The sequence below is a fragment of the Salvia hispanica genome, chromosome 2 (genome assembly GCF_023119035.1).
Source record: "Salvia hispanica cultivar TCC Black 2014 chromosome 2, UniMelb_Shisp_WGS_1.0, whole genome shotgun sequence".
NCBI classification, from domain to species: Eukaryota; Viridiplantae; Streptophyta; class Magnoliopsida; order Lamiales; family Lamiaceae; genus Salvia; species Salvia hispanica.
In genome coordinates this window covers 39,182,483-39,195,222 of record NC_062966.1, presented here as the reverse complement: position 1 = coordinate 39,195,222, position 12,740 = coordinate 39,182,483, and the positions used below count along the sequence as shown (strand labels likewise).

The 12,740-nt window shown below is 37.6% G+C and overlaps 2 protein-coding genes across 4 annotated transcripts; both read right to left on the bottom strand.

Moving 5' to 3' along the window:
• Positions 1 to 198: 198 nt before the first annotated feature.
• LOC125205158 (1-phosphatidylinositol-3-phosphate 5-kinase FAB1B-like) lies at positions 199 to 7,926 on the bottom strand. Of its 3 annotated transcripts, none has more exons than XM_048103977.1 (12): positions 7,612 to 7,926; positions 6,586 to 7,274; positions 5,535 to 6,281; positions 5,230 to 5,383; positions 4,803 to 5,147; positions 3,924 to 4,727; positions 3,521 to 3,852; positions 3,295 to 3,418; positions 3,024 to 3,194; positions 1,450 to 2,937; positions 942 to 1,208; positions 199 to 856 (listed from the first exon to the last, which is right to left on the bottom strand). In XM_048103977.1, the coding sequence occupies exons 2-12, from the start codon at positions 7,197 to 7,199 to the stop codon at positions 506 to 508; spliced, it is 5,397 nt and encodes a 1,798-aa protein (XP_047959934.1). In that variant the 5' UTR covers positions 7,200 to 7,274; positions 7,612 to 7,926; the 3' UTR covers positions 199 to 505. The 3 variants fall into 3 exon arrangements, with proteins under 3 accessions (XP_047959934.1, XP_047959937.1, XP_047959935.1); XM_048103980.1 differs by having other exon boundaries at positions 6,586 to 7,162; XM_048103978.1 differs by lacking the exon at positions 7,612 to 7,926 and adding an exon at positions 7,373 to 7,568.
• Positions 7,927 to 11,565: 3,639 nt separating this feature from the next.
• LOC125207013 lies at positions 11,566 to 12,536 on the bottom strand. The gene is made up of 3 exons (XM_048106223.1): positions 12,522 to 12,536; positions 12,144 to 12,302; positions 11,566 to 12,063 (listed from the first exon to the last, which is right to left on the bottom strand). The coding sequence occupies exons 1-3, from the start codon at positions 12,534 to 12,536 to the stop codon at positions 11,833 to 11,835; spliced, it is 405 nt and encodes a 134-aa protein (XP_047962180.1). The 3' UTR covers positions 11,566 to 11,832.
• Between the last annotated feature and the right edge of the window lie 204 nt (positions 12,537 to 12,740).

Here is a 12,740-nt window from a genome sequence, read left to right as displayed (position 1 = left end):
AAATAAATGACTTAATTAGATGAAGTGTCGAAACTTCAAACAAAGGATCGTGAATGAACCTTCTTCGCTCGAAATTGAGGTTTAAGCTTGACTCGTTAATTAAATGAGTGAAATTCGTATAGCTCGTGAGTAGGTCTGATTCATCTACAAACGTACGAGTTAAATACAATGATACGAAAGCGATCGAAAAACGAGAGATCTGCAAAACTGCATCGATATATATTCCAATCGATTTACAAGTTACAACTTCAAATTCTTCCAATTCATGGTAGAGAACAAAGCAACACAAAAAAATGTGTACAGGGGAAGGGGGATTTTAATATATTTTCCCCTAAAAAATAATAATGAAATCTACCTATAAAACAAGATTCAAATGGCCATTGCTTACAAAAAAGAATATAGAAATGAAGAAAAATAGATATACAAAAAAAAAAAAAAAAAAAAAAAAAAAAAAAAAAAAGAATGAAGAAGTGAGCTTCAAAATATACAAGCAAATGAGGTTTCTTCACTCAGCAGAGGGCAGCATACTAATATGTGCAGCATTCTGTGCCTGTGAGTTCTCTTCTGGCATCTCCGTCTGCGACTGGCTACGGACGATCTTAGAAGGTGACCATTGGTCCGGGACCATCAGGAAATACGTCGTCATGGCCTTCCTGAATCTCCTCTTGTACTGCTTCGGAGAAATCACGGTTGGTGAGGCGTTCTTGGGCCCGCCCAGAATGCCCGATGCCTTCACCCATGTCTCGAGATGCTTGTCCCATGTGTACTGTCTCATGAAGTCGATGATTCCAAGTACAAGCTCGTGCTTCTCTTCATCAACCCCGACTAGTAGTGAGTAGTCCATCACATCTATAGACTGCAGCCAGAGATAGGAAGCAATGAAATGTAAGTCGAGGTGGGGTGAGTTCGTGGATGATAAAGAGAGGAGATGAGAAACTTACAGCGAGAAAAGCAGTATCGTTCCACACAGCTCTTTCTAGTACTCGTTTGGCCTTGTTTCCGACAAATATGGGAGAAGTGGGCATTGCTTCGATCAAGTTCTGATCCAACAACACCTTATTACTTCCGGAAGAATCTGGATTGTATCGCGACCTGGATGAACCTTTGAGATCATAGAGACGTGTCACGTTTCTTCCGAATAGCAGATTCTCCATCACCAGCACATCCATTTTGGTTTCTTTCCCTCCTTTAAGTTGTTTCGAAAATACCTTTTCGACAAAATTCAAACAGTGTTATAATTTACCAAGATTTCCATCACTTCAAACCAAGAAAACTAAAGATCAACTTTTTTCTCGACTAGCATATGTTGTATGATGTACCATTGAAAGAAATTGTCTACACTAGACACGAACCCCAAAGATAGCTCGATAGCTCATTCGTGGCAAATATCAGGAAGTGATAAATTATTCAGCAATAAAGATTCAGCTTTTTGGATGAAGACAGAAATACCTGATAGATACCGAGGACCTTTGCCAGGCAGGTGGGGCTTCCTGTCCCAATTGATTCAGACATGTATTTGAAGTAGCCCGGGGCGAACTTGATGAACGACTCCAGCTCAGTCTTCGTCACTTGCTTGATGATAAACCGATCATCCAAAGTTTTTGCAAAGAAGACGTTGCTCTTCCCACCTTGGGCGCCCCACTTCTTGCAACGGCTGAGGGATCTGACGAAATCCACCTCCGATGGGCAACTTATCCTCCTCAGTGCATCAAAACGTTTTGCATAGTAACAGGTGACCATGTATTTAACCTTCCCAAGGGGTCCATCATCTGTAAACGACACTCTGGCGTGCAAAGCTTTTGTGTACGAGACAGGGTCCGAATTCAAGGAACTACGGAAGCTTGACAGCATGCTCTCGTCTCCCGAGCCAACGCTTTTGTACGATTCCAACATCACCTCGTCCAAAGATGATAATGACGGAAAGGCCCCGACATCAAGGGAGTGCATTGAATACATCGGTTCTGCAGTGTCCCTGGGTTTCTCGGGCTCATCAGAGATTTGGGCAAAGTATTCATGAGAAACGAGGGCGTGGGATATAAGACTCGTTGGCTCATCATCATACACCGGGATGACAGTCCCATTAATCCCCATCGGGAGAAGTAACATGGCCTCACCTTGGAGTTCAGGGTCCTGGAACAAGGAAATGTACACTGGATTATATCCACTTAACGTATCCAGCTTCAGGTCTGGCCACGAGGAATTCTTGCTTGGTGACCGGTAGTAGATAGAAAACGGAGTGGTCAGCCAGCTCTCAGCATCATCCAAATCACCAGAACTTTTGGTAGACGAGCCGGAAGGCGAGTCCTCTCTCTCATACTCTGTATCCAACTTGTCAACACCTTTGACAGCGGATGAAGTATCAACGTCAGCTAATTCCGACACATTGCACTTTTTAGGGACGTCTATACCTGGATGACTCTCACCAGTCCATGCAGCATCAAGAGTATCCGACAGAGATATAGGACTTTGACCATCTAAGTGAGCCAGAGGATCCGTTACATCAGTGAACCTTACTTCATGAGAGAGTTCAAGCGGATTCTGCTTTCCATGATCAAGATTCAAGGATGAATCAGTTCTTTGTGGAACCACCTCAAGGTGATTGTTGAGCAGACCGATTTGGCTATGATCAGGATTTTCTTTCAGCTTTGCATCAGCAGCAGTGGACTCAGAACTGCTTAAAGTTTTACTGGTCGGAACTGGGACATTTACATCGAACATTCTTTCAGTGTCACCGAGAGATTTCTGAACAGCCACAGAAGTGGAGACCTCCACCTTATTTGGTTTGCTATTGGAATCTAGGCTAGCTGCATATATCAGGCGCCGGTCCCACACATAAGACTGGAAGACTAGCTCTCTGCGCAGCTGATTGAGCTCAAGAATATCAACGAGTGGTTGCCCTATTGTTGCCTCCTTTCTCAAGATTTTCCGGAGCATTTCCTGACAAAAGAAAAAGAAATTGAACATAAGAAGCACATAAACATTGCTTTGAAAATGAAACTCTTGATTTGAAAATGAAACCAGACCTCAAATATTGACTTCTCCTTCTGCAAGAGCCCTTCTAGATCTATAATCAGGTGCCTAGATTCATGATCATTCGTGCCACCATTCATCGCACCTACACCACATTTTCTTTCTGCCAAGAGGCGAAGAGCATTGAGCACCTCGGAGAACAGAAGTTCAGCTCGCCCAACCACCTGAGAGATAGTTAGGAAGTGTAAACGAAAGAGTATTTGACATATCTCAGGAGACAAGAGATCCCCAGGGAATAGAAAGAGAGAACGACGATGGTTTCACCTCATTTATTTCTTTTTCTATCCACTCTTGATTTTTGTAGTTGAAATCAAGTTTTGAGGGAGGTAGGTACACCGAATGAACATCAATCGATGCATACCGAAAGCAAGCAACCATTTGTCCGAAGCTGCATCAACCCAAGTGGACTTGATTGTAAAAAGATCCAATATGCATTCATGATGCTCAAAGGGCGGTAATTATATTAAGGACAATGAGAAATGGATCATACCCGTAAAACCGAAGACAGTCTCTATGCAAAGAATGGCCACAGCTCGCCACTCTACTCGCAGCTGCATGGTTCGAAAAGCTTAGCTCCAAGAACTTTCCAAAGGACAACCCCCATGCAGCATCTGACATCGGAACCCGTCTAGTTGCAGGTGGATATCCATTAGCCCTAGGACATCTCAAGCAACGGTGCCACATCCAAATCTTACCGTCCCCTTCACCAGGTAAAATAATTTCAGGTAGTTTCTTCACTGAAATTGTCAGAGTGCCTTGTCGATGAGTGTAGCACTGAACATGAGCCTCGGCAGCCATCTCACATGAGCGGCATACAAAACTCTGTTGCATATGTTAGACCTATCAGTAAGACTGAGAAGTGTGTTCAGTTTGAGAGAGGGAGAGAGAGATACCTTATCAAACAAATGATCGCGTAGAAAACGGCCTAGTGGCTTGTCAAAGCTACCATAATATTTGATCCGGAACAAATGTGACCTTTCACAGACAGTTCCCTTCCATACACATCTCGATGACAACGAGACTAAGATGCTTTGATGGTCTGAGGGAGAGGGTGGAAATTCTTCTTTCAAAGAAGATTGTTCATCAGGAATCTTTAGACCATCCGTTTGCAAAGATGCCAGATTTGAAAATTTGCTCTTAGTATCTATGTTATAGTCATCTGTTTCCATAATTTTGACATTTGAATCTTCAAAATGATTAGAGGAGTGGATATCTACAGCCGCGCCAGCAGGTTCGTCTAATTCACTAGGTTTTGCCTCGGTGGACAAGCCCAAGTCTAGAATAGCTTTTCCTTCAGCAGAAGATGATATAGGAGGCTCACCATACTGAGAGCTCAAAGAAGCAGGGAGATTATGTGTGTCTGAATATTCGTGAACCGATGCAATTGTTTCCCTGATTAGATCTGAAGGGGGTAAATCATTCGACCTCTGTGGATCACCAACAGATTGTGGTCCGGGAGTCTTATCCCCAGATGGAACTGAAAAACCAGGTACAGTTGAGATTGATCGGTCAATTGTCGATTGCTTATCTGGTAGTGCCACCTTGATAGGAGAGTTCAACGGAAGTGCTGGCAAGGAAGCACCTTCGTCAGCAAGAAAAGATGTCTCCAGAGCCAAGTGATAAGCCGCAAAAACTCCATACTGTACGACATGCTTCACTTTCTTCAATTCATCCCCACTGGCGCCTCGAAGTATTATCTGAATAAATCAACCCCTAAGACAGCTAAATTTAAATAATGAATTTTCCAAATGATAAATTTGTCACAAACTTACAGTGCATCCTTGTGGCTTTGGGCAACCTTCGAAATACATCAGAGTCTTCACCAGCTTCTTTCCAGCCTGACCAGCACTACCATGCTCTTCCGTAAACTTCATTACGTTGAACATATCACAATATCCCACCTTCTCTGATGATAGGTGATCAATTGAAGGAACGATTTGGGCACCAGTGCAACGGGCTATGCGCTCCAGAAGTGGTCTTTTAATATTTAGAACAAGAGATATTTCTTTTGCGAGAAGGTACTCTTGTGCGTGGCGCGAAACAGATTTCTCAACAAGAAGAATATTAGGAGTGTGCACACTTATCTTTGCAACGGCCATCTTCAGATGATCCATTTCCTGTGAACAAATCACAAGTCAAATGCTATGACAAAGGAAAATATGCACTCAGTTAAGCAGAAGTGAAGTCAATAAATTTTACCTGTTGTAACAGTGTATCAAAGCTTGAAAGAGCATTAGAAACCCGCTGGTACTCAAGAGCCCCTCCGAGGATCAGTAAGCGAGGCTTCTCTACTTTTGATGTCATCCGTCGATGAGCCACATTTTTCTTGCAAACAACCCCTCTGACCACCAAACTGATAAAGTGAAATTGTCACCATCAGAGGAATGCTAGGAAAAACATAATGATACAACAGCATATACACAAGAATGATGTTCTACTTTCAACCTCCATAATCATCTGCATTGACTGTTGCAAGAAATCCAAAAATAGTTCAATGTACTTACCTCTCGCTTCGAAGCCCTGAAGCTAAACATTTTACTTTGACATATCCTCCGGGGTCCATTTGCCCCCCCTGGCTCATATCTGGTTTTAACAATGTGGCAGCCTCCCATGACAAGGCAATGATTATTTCCAACCAGCTCTCTTTGTCATTTTCATCCTCTGAAAGAAGATTGTCTACCTGCAAGAGTTGAGCTACTAAAGCCCGAAAATGGCCTTCGACCACACTCTTCATGACTCTCTTATGCTCCTCATTTGATTTTTCCCGACTACGAAACTCCCCGCTCCCAGAGCTGTTTGAATTGTTCAGATATCCCCATTCTCCTGCAGCATCCCCATCACCGTCGTCCTCGAATGAAAGTGCTTCCCTTTCATCTTCTTCGTCCTCAGGATCGGGAGGGAGCCACAAAACTCCATTGTTTTCAAAATCTACAGGCTCAATATTGACATCTTCTGCCACATATATAGAAGAAGGTGCCTCACATTCGTCACCAAAGTCGTGCTCAGCATCTTTCTCGCCAATCTGCTGTGATTCTTCAGAGTTTTCAGAATTAAGACCATATGGCCACGGGGAGCTGGTCGTACTTTTTGAATCAACCGCATCTCCATCAGGATGAACTTTACGTGAGTTGTAATCACTGTTGATGTCCTCAAATTTAACAGGACCATAGTAGCCATTAACCTGGGAGAAGTCACTAGCTATGGGATCTAACTGAGATATTCCATATTCATCATCATCGTCGTCATCACTCCTGCTAAACATACAATGATGAGATTCATATAGCAAATGTCAACAGGAAATATCAACCATTGATTTCATTGCTTATATTCATGGTCTTAAAATTTTGGCTACATTATGCACATATATTACACAGCCAGCACTGTTTCAACGTCTATACAACTTATCACCATTACCATCATGTAATCATAATAAATTCCTTCATCAGAAATAAAAGTTGAGCTCCTGTCCCTCTGTTCAGACTTAATAAAATCTCTTTATATGCTCCCAAATAAACGTGCTATCTATAAAATTATTGAAGGAAGATCAGAAGTAACCTGTTTCGAAAATAATCAAATTGGTCTTCACACATGTTTTGCTCCTCCGAAACCACACCAGCATCATTGATCTTTGCTGCTCCAGCATTCTGCCTATCTAAATCTGCTTCAGTCGACGGTGATTGCATCGGGCTGGGTGCAGGCGACTGTGACACTGACATAAATGTAGTGCTACTGCTACCACAGGTGCCACTTGAAATGGTGCTAAGGAAACTGGCTGATGATGGAGAAGTACAGATGGCGTCGGGCAGATCCACCTGGCGCCCATCATCAACTGCCCCAATCGACTCTTTTCCCCATTGCTCTTTCTCCCTTTGCTTGAAACAGTAGTTGCAGACCCTAATCCTATCCCAGTCTTCTGATGAAATCTTTGGCCCACTATGCCCACTATGAAGCCGATTTGACGTACACTTGGCACAGAAAATCCGGCCACAGAGGCGACAATGATGTCTCCGGTTAATCAAGTTAAACTGTGAATCACACTCGTAGCACACCCTGCAACTCTGGTCGGGCATCCAGAAATCCCTCGACACATGTGCAGGTTCCGACGGCCATGACATCCAAGATCTAAATAAGCCTACCAGAGCAGAAAATGTCCTATCAGGCTCATCCATCGACTCAACAACCCTCCATCCCCTCTCATTGTGACATGCTCATTTCTTTCCAACTCAAACATCCATTCCCAAACCCTGACACATACAATCACAAGAAATTAATAATGAATCTTCTCCAACACAAAAATTAACCCAGGCAGTATAAACAAACTAATCCAATCTAATTGGCAAACCTAAATCCTTTCTTCAGCTCACAACACTCAAATTCAATGACTAAACAGCTGCAACAAACTCGATCCACTCAAAATTCAACACAAAACTCAAATCCAATAGTCGAATTTTCCTTGATCAATAACTAATAGCCCTAAATCCCCAATTTTAGCAAATTCCACAGCTACAACAATCACAATAACTAAAAGCAATCCACGATCAATCAATCCCTCACATAAAACAGAGCAACGAAAAAACGAACCTTTATACATACAACCTCCGAATCGGAAATTCGGAGAAACACGCAATCAGTGGATTAAATTAATCAATCAATCAATCTGTATCCTCTCTGTCACAAAATTCACTGAAAAAAACGCGGGATTTCGGGGTGAAAAGCAGCTGTTCCCTTCACATACAAGATTAATCACCGAATGTCTGCCCTAATTCCTTGATCCTCAAATAAATGGGAAATCGGAAGTTGAATCACCGAATTAATCAGAATTGGAGCGTGGATTAATACAATTAATTAACCAATTTTTCGAGATGATTCTTCCTCGTCAGAGATTCCATGATTATAGTAAAGGTTGGAAAAGCGACTGAATGGATGGTGTGAGCTTTATTTTTAATATAAATTTAATATTAATAATTTCTCAAACTTTTATCTTAATTTGCTGACTAGATTTGTTTTATTCGGCAATATAAAATACTCCCTCCGTCCTAGATAATTTGGGACACTTTGACCCGACACGGATTTTAAGAAATCTAATGAAAAGTGGGTTGAAAAAGTTAGTGGAATGTGAGTCCTACCTTTATATATTAGTTTTATAATAAAATGTGAGTAGGAATGAGTTAGTGGAATATGGGTTCCACTACCAAAAATGGTAAAAGTGAAAGACGACAAATTTTTAGAGACAGACGAAAATGGAAATAAGTGACAAATTTTCAAGGACGTAGGGAGTAATAATTTCTCAAACTTTTATCTAAATTTGCTGACTAAATTTGTTTTATTCGGCAATATAAAATAAATGGTTTTGACTAGTTCAATTTGATACAATAATTTGATTGATGACTTGAAAATAATGAATTTGTCTTAATCAATTACCAATTCATTAGGTGTTATTGAATTGGAAAATGAAATAAATTATGCATTGTGGAGTATATGAGGTTCTTGGAAGGACTACCAAAAAGGTATTTTCGTCATGAAACAGTGAAAATGACCATTTTCGAGATAAACGCTTAGTCCAAGGTTGTTTGGGGATATTTTGAAAGTCTAGGGTTCATTGGCGAGATAAACGCATAGTCCAATGACTATTTTCGACTAGTTTTACCACCCGTGCTATGCACGGGCCAAGTAATTTTTAAAAAATAAGAAAATATATTTAAAACAAATTAAATAAAAATAAGGAATATATAGGAAATATGTAAAAATTATTGAAAATAAAGAATAGAAACTATTTATATTTAAGCCTTGGAAATAGTCGAGATGGTGGAATCGAATTAGACTGCGTTCATATTTTTCTAATTCAATGGGGATTTTGGATTGGTTTGGGTCGAATGTTTAATATCTAATTTAAAACAAATACCCAAACAAAAATACTAAATAATGAAAAAAATATTAATACTTTAAACTTCATTGTACATAATATACCAAATTACATAATATTATGGCTGAAATAAATAAAACAAATTAAATACACCTTATACACAATTAGATGGCCAAACACAATTAAAAAAATTCATACTACTTATTACATATTCATAATACACACCTAAATAACCCAGCACATTAAATAGAATTTCATACTTATACAAAAAATTTCAAACATTATTTAAAAATAATTGTTCATAATATTACTAATTACATGAAATTATAAGAAAAATACATACCATAAACTTTATAATTAACCTATAAACTAATAAAAAATTAAAAATTATCAATTAAAATAAAATTTAATATTTATATATATTTATATATAAATATTAAACAAAAATATTAGATAATAATTAGAAAATGTTATATTGGCCCAATAAATTGAAAACAATACCCAAAAAAAAATTATTAAAACCCAAAACGATTTTTAACTTAGGCCCAATAATTTTGAACCGAAGCCCAATTCTTATATAAAATACGTTATTGGGGAATTAATTAAGATTTCTAAACTATAGATTAGTAGTATTAATTAACACACTTAAGGATTAAAACAATACCTTAATATATATATATATATACACATTTTCGAGAATGAAAATGTCGGCGCCTTAGAGAAAGCCCTAGTTCACAACCATCTCCTTCGGCGGAAGACGACGTCTTCTCCTCTCAATCGGCGCTGACCGGACACCACAATACCTTATCGACTACATACCACAACTAATCTCCAGATTTGCAACTAAAATCTACCAAAACAACCCTAAAATCTACAAAATCGACAACGAAAAAAAATCGCCAACAATTTCTTCGCCGACTGCTAAGCGTCGCCTCCGTCATCGGTTCAAGAATTGCGACAGAACGGCAGACCACAGATCGAAATCGGAATCTATTACAGGTATATTCCAACAAAATTTCGCGAATATACCAAAATAGTCGAAGATTAGGTCTATTCTAACTTTATCAATTGTTTTTTTCACAGTATCGGAGAAGGATTGGATGCCTTTCGAAGATTCAAATCATAGATCCAAAGTATTGCAAAGTCAGACAACAATTATTTCGAGAATGATGTTCAAATCTACCAGACTGAGATAAGTTACCTCAAACAAAGTTCATTTTTTTCAGATTGTTGTCAATTTCATTCAGCAATGTTGTTAGTAGACTATATTCAAGCATATTTTTCATTCGGAAAATAGAAAAAAAAGGGATATCACTATTAGGTTTCAAAATTTAGCAAGTTATTGAAAATATGAAGATTTTGATAAATTTCAGAAGTGATATAGCACTTGTGTTTGATTATTCTGCTGTGAAATGGAGACTACATAACATTATACTTCAAAATGAAAGTTATATGCGTATTAAACTGTTATGCATTTCTGGGGTCTTAAAAAAGTACTTACATTGTTCATTGACAGGAAAAAAATTGAAAGAAAGTGAAATATGCAAGAAGAAGGAAGATAAAAGGGGATTAGAAGGCAGTTCAGCAAGAAACTCAGAGGTATAATACTCACTTGAAGCATCAGATGATACACCCTGAGATGAGCAACCCTTTATGATTGTAGAACTCTTCAACTTTTTCATTGCAAATAGCACAAAATCTGTTTAACTTTCTCTCTTCAAAGTTGAATGATATATTTAAAGAAATTGTGTTCTTAAAAGGTGTTCATTCCAAAAGCAACACAGATTTCAACATGACCTTTGAGTTTCCAAAAAAAAAAGGATTGATGGTTCTTTTAGGTGTTAAAAACACCTGGATATGAATATTTAGAAAAAATATTGCAGAATTTGTAACACATGCTGATAGCTAAGATCTGTTTATATGAATGATAGGAAAATTTAAATACTATGTATGATGTTAGTGAAAGATAGTTTCAGAAATATTTTTAAGAGAATATCTGTTTGAAATTTTTTTTATTCTATATGATTGTAAAAACAGATGCATGCAATGTGATAGTATTGAATATAAATCAAGAATTTTGGCTCCATCTAAGTAGATTTGACACAAATAAATTATTAATTTGAACCTACAGCACTTATAATTCTTAATTTTCATGAGATTTACATAATTTAGAGGAAGTATTATTTGGTTTCAAATAATACTTATTTGTAGTATGGTATATAGATATATCAGAGACTGCCTCCTTTTGCTGCAGAGAGTTACTAATGTTGTCCTCTAATAAGGTTTTAGGTTGGCTTATACTTGACTGACATAAAACATGAATATATATTAGAAAAATAGTTTCGGATGTCTTTAGGCTGATTTAGAAAGAGAAAGTATGTCATTTCTGATTGAGTTAGAAAGTTGAGTTAGAAAGCTGAGTTAGAAAGAGATGAACATGCAAATTAATAGGTACAGAAGCCTTTAAAAAACTTACTAATTTGAAGGCATAATTTTTAAGATACTTAGGATTTAAGTATGTCCTTGTCTGAATATGCTAAACCATTTTATAATTCTGTATATTTACTTTAAAAACCCTTTCTTTACACTGTCTATTAATATAACAGAAAAAGAGATAGTGAAAAACCAACACATAATATGGGATTGCAAAAATAAAGATTAAAGAGAAAGAGTGCAAAATCTTTCTCTTGATTAAACAAAAATCAGAATGCCTTATCCTACATCCCCACTGGAATGCAACAAAAAGATACAAAAGTGATGAAAAAGACATAAACCATCATTACAAAGAACTACCAAAAGAACACAGAACTGATAAGAGTTGTAAGATAGTCCACTAACAATCCACCAACTAAACCAACTAACCAAAATAGAAGTTCAGATAAGTTCAAAAAACACTTCAACTAACTTAAAACAGTTAAGAACTTAAAACATGTCTTCAATTAATCAGCACCAGATAAATCCTGAGTGTAGCTAATTGCTTCCTCATAATCATCATCTTCAATGACATTCACCTTCTTCATTTTCTTCTTGATCTTATCAGAACAGATTACTTCCTCTGCATCAAATTCATCTAACAAACATCGCTTTACACTTCCTTCACCGATGTTTTCATAACCACTTTGCTTAGTAACAGTTGAGAAATCAGGAGTGACAAATTCTTTGCTACATACCTAAAATAATAAGATAATAAGAATTTCAGATGACTAAGAAGATAAATAACAAAGCTAAGCATAATTTCTCAAAAAAATACCTCAACAATATCAGCTCCAAAGAGTAAATCAGCAAGCTTGACATCGGTATTGAGAACTTGTGAAGCAATATTCTTAGGAACATATTTCTCAACAATTTCTGGAATATTACAAATCTTGTTAACCGTATATGGATATCTACGGTAAAATTCCTTGCTATTCTTGTTTTGAAGATTTTTGTTTCTTTACAGTTTATTTGAATTTTAATGAAGTTATTAAGTTCAATCCCTTCTTTCTCAGGTTTAGGTTTGTGGTGAACATTGTTGATGACTCAAGTAATGCATCACTTCTATTATGGGACAGAGAAGTGGTTCAACTTATTGGAAAAAGGGTCAGTGACATGATAGGGAGTAATATGGAGGTAATTAAAAATTATTGACACATCTTAAATTCATTAGTGTTATCCAAAAATATTTTACTCAGTCTTTCTTACTTCTGTTCCAGAATTCTGTTATGGAGTATCTTTCTAAGAAAATTGAGGAGCTTTTGTTGGGGAAAGAAATTTTGTTTAAGATTCAAAACAAGAATAGCAAGGAATTTTACCGTAGATATCCATATACGGTTAACAAGATTTGTAATATTCCAGAAATTGTTGAGAA

Excerpts from the sequence above, each read along its gene's own strand:
- LOC125205158 (XM_048103977.1), bottom strand. The coding sequence starts at position 7,199 with ATGGATGAGCCTGATAGGACATTTTCTGCTCTGGTAGGCTTATTTAGA. Across the intron at positions 5,384-5,534 it reads TCAGGGCTTCGAAGCGAGAG|TTTGGTGGTCAGAGGGGTTG; the intron begins GTAAGTACATTG and ends TCACTTTATCAG. Across the intron at positions 2,938-3,023 it reads AGGAGAAGTCAATATTTGAG|GAAATGCTCCGGAAAATCTT; the intron begins GTCTGGTTTCAT and ends TTCTTTTGTCAG.
- LOC125207013 (XM_048106223.1), bottom strand. Across the intron at positions 12,064-12,143 it reads TTGGAGCTGATATTGTTGAG|GTATGTAGCAAAGAATTTGT; the intron begins GTATTTTTTTGA and ends TTATTATTTTAG.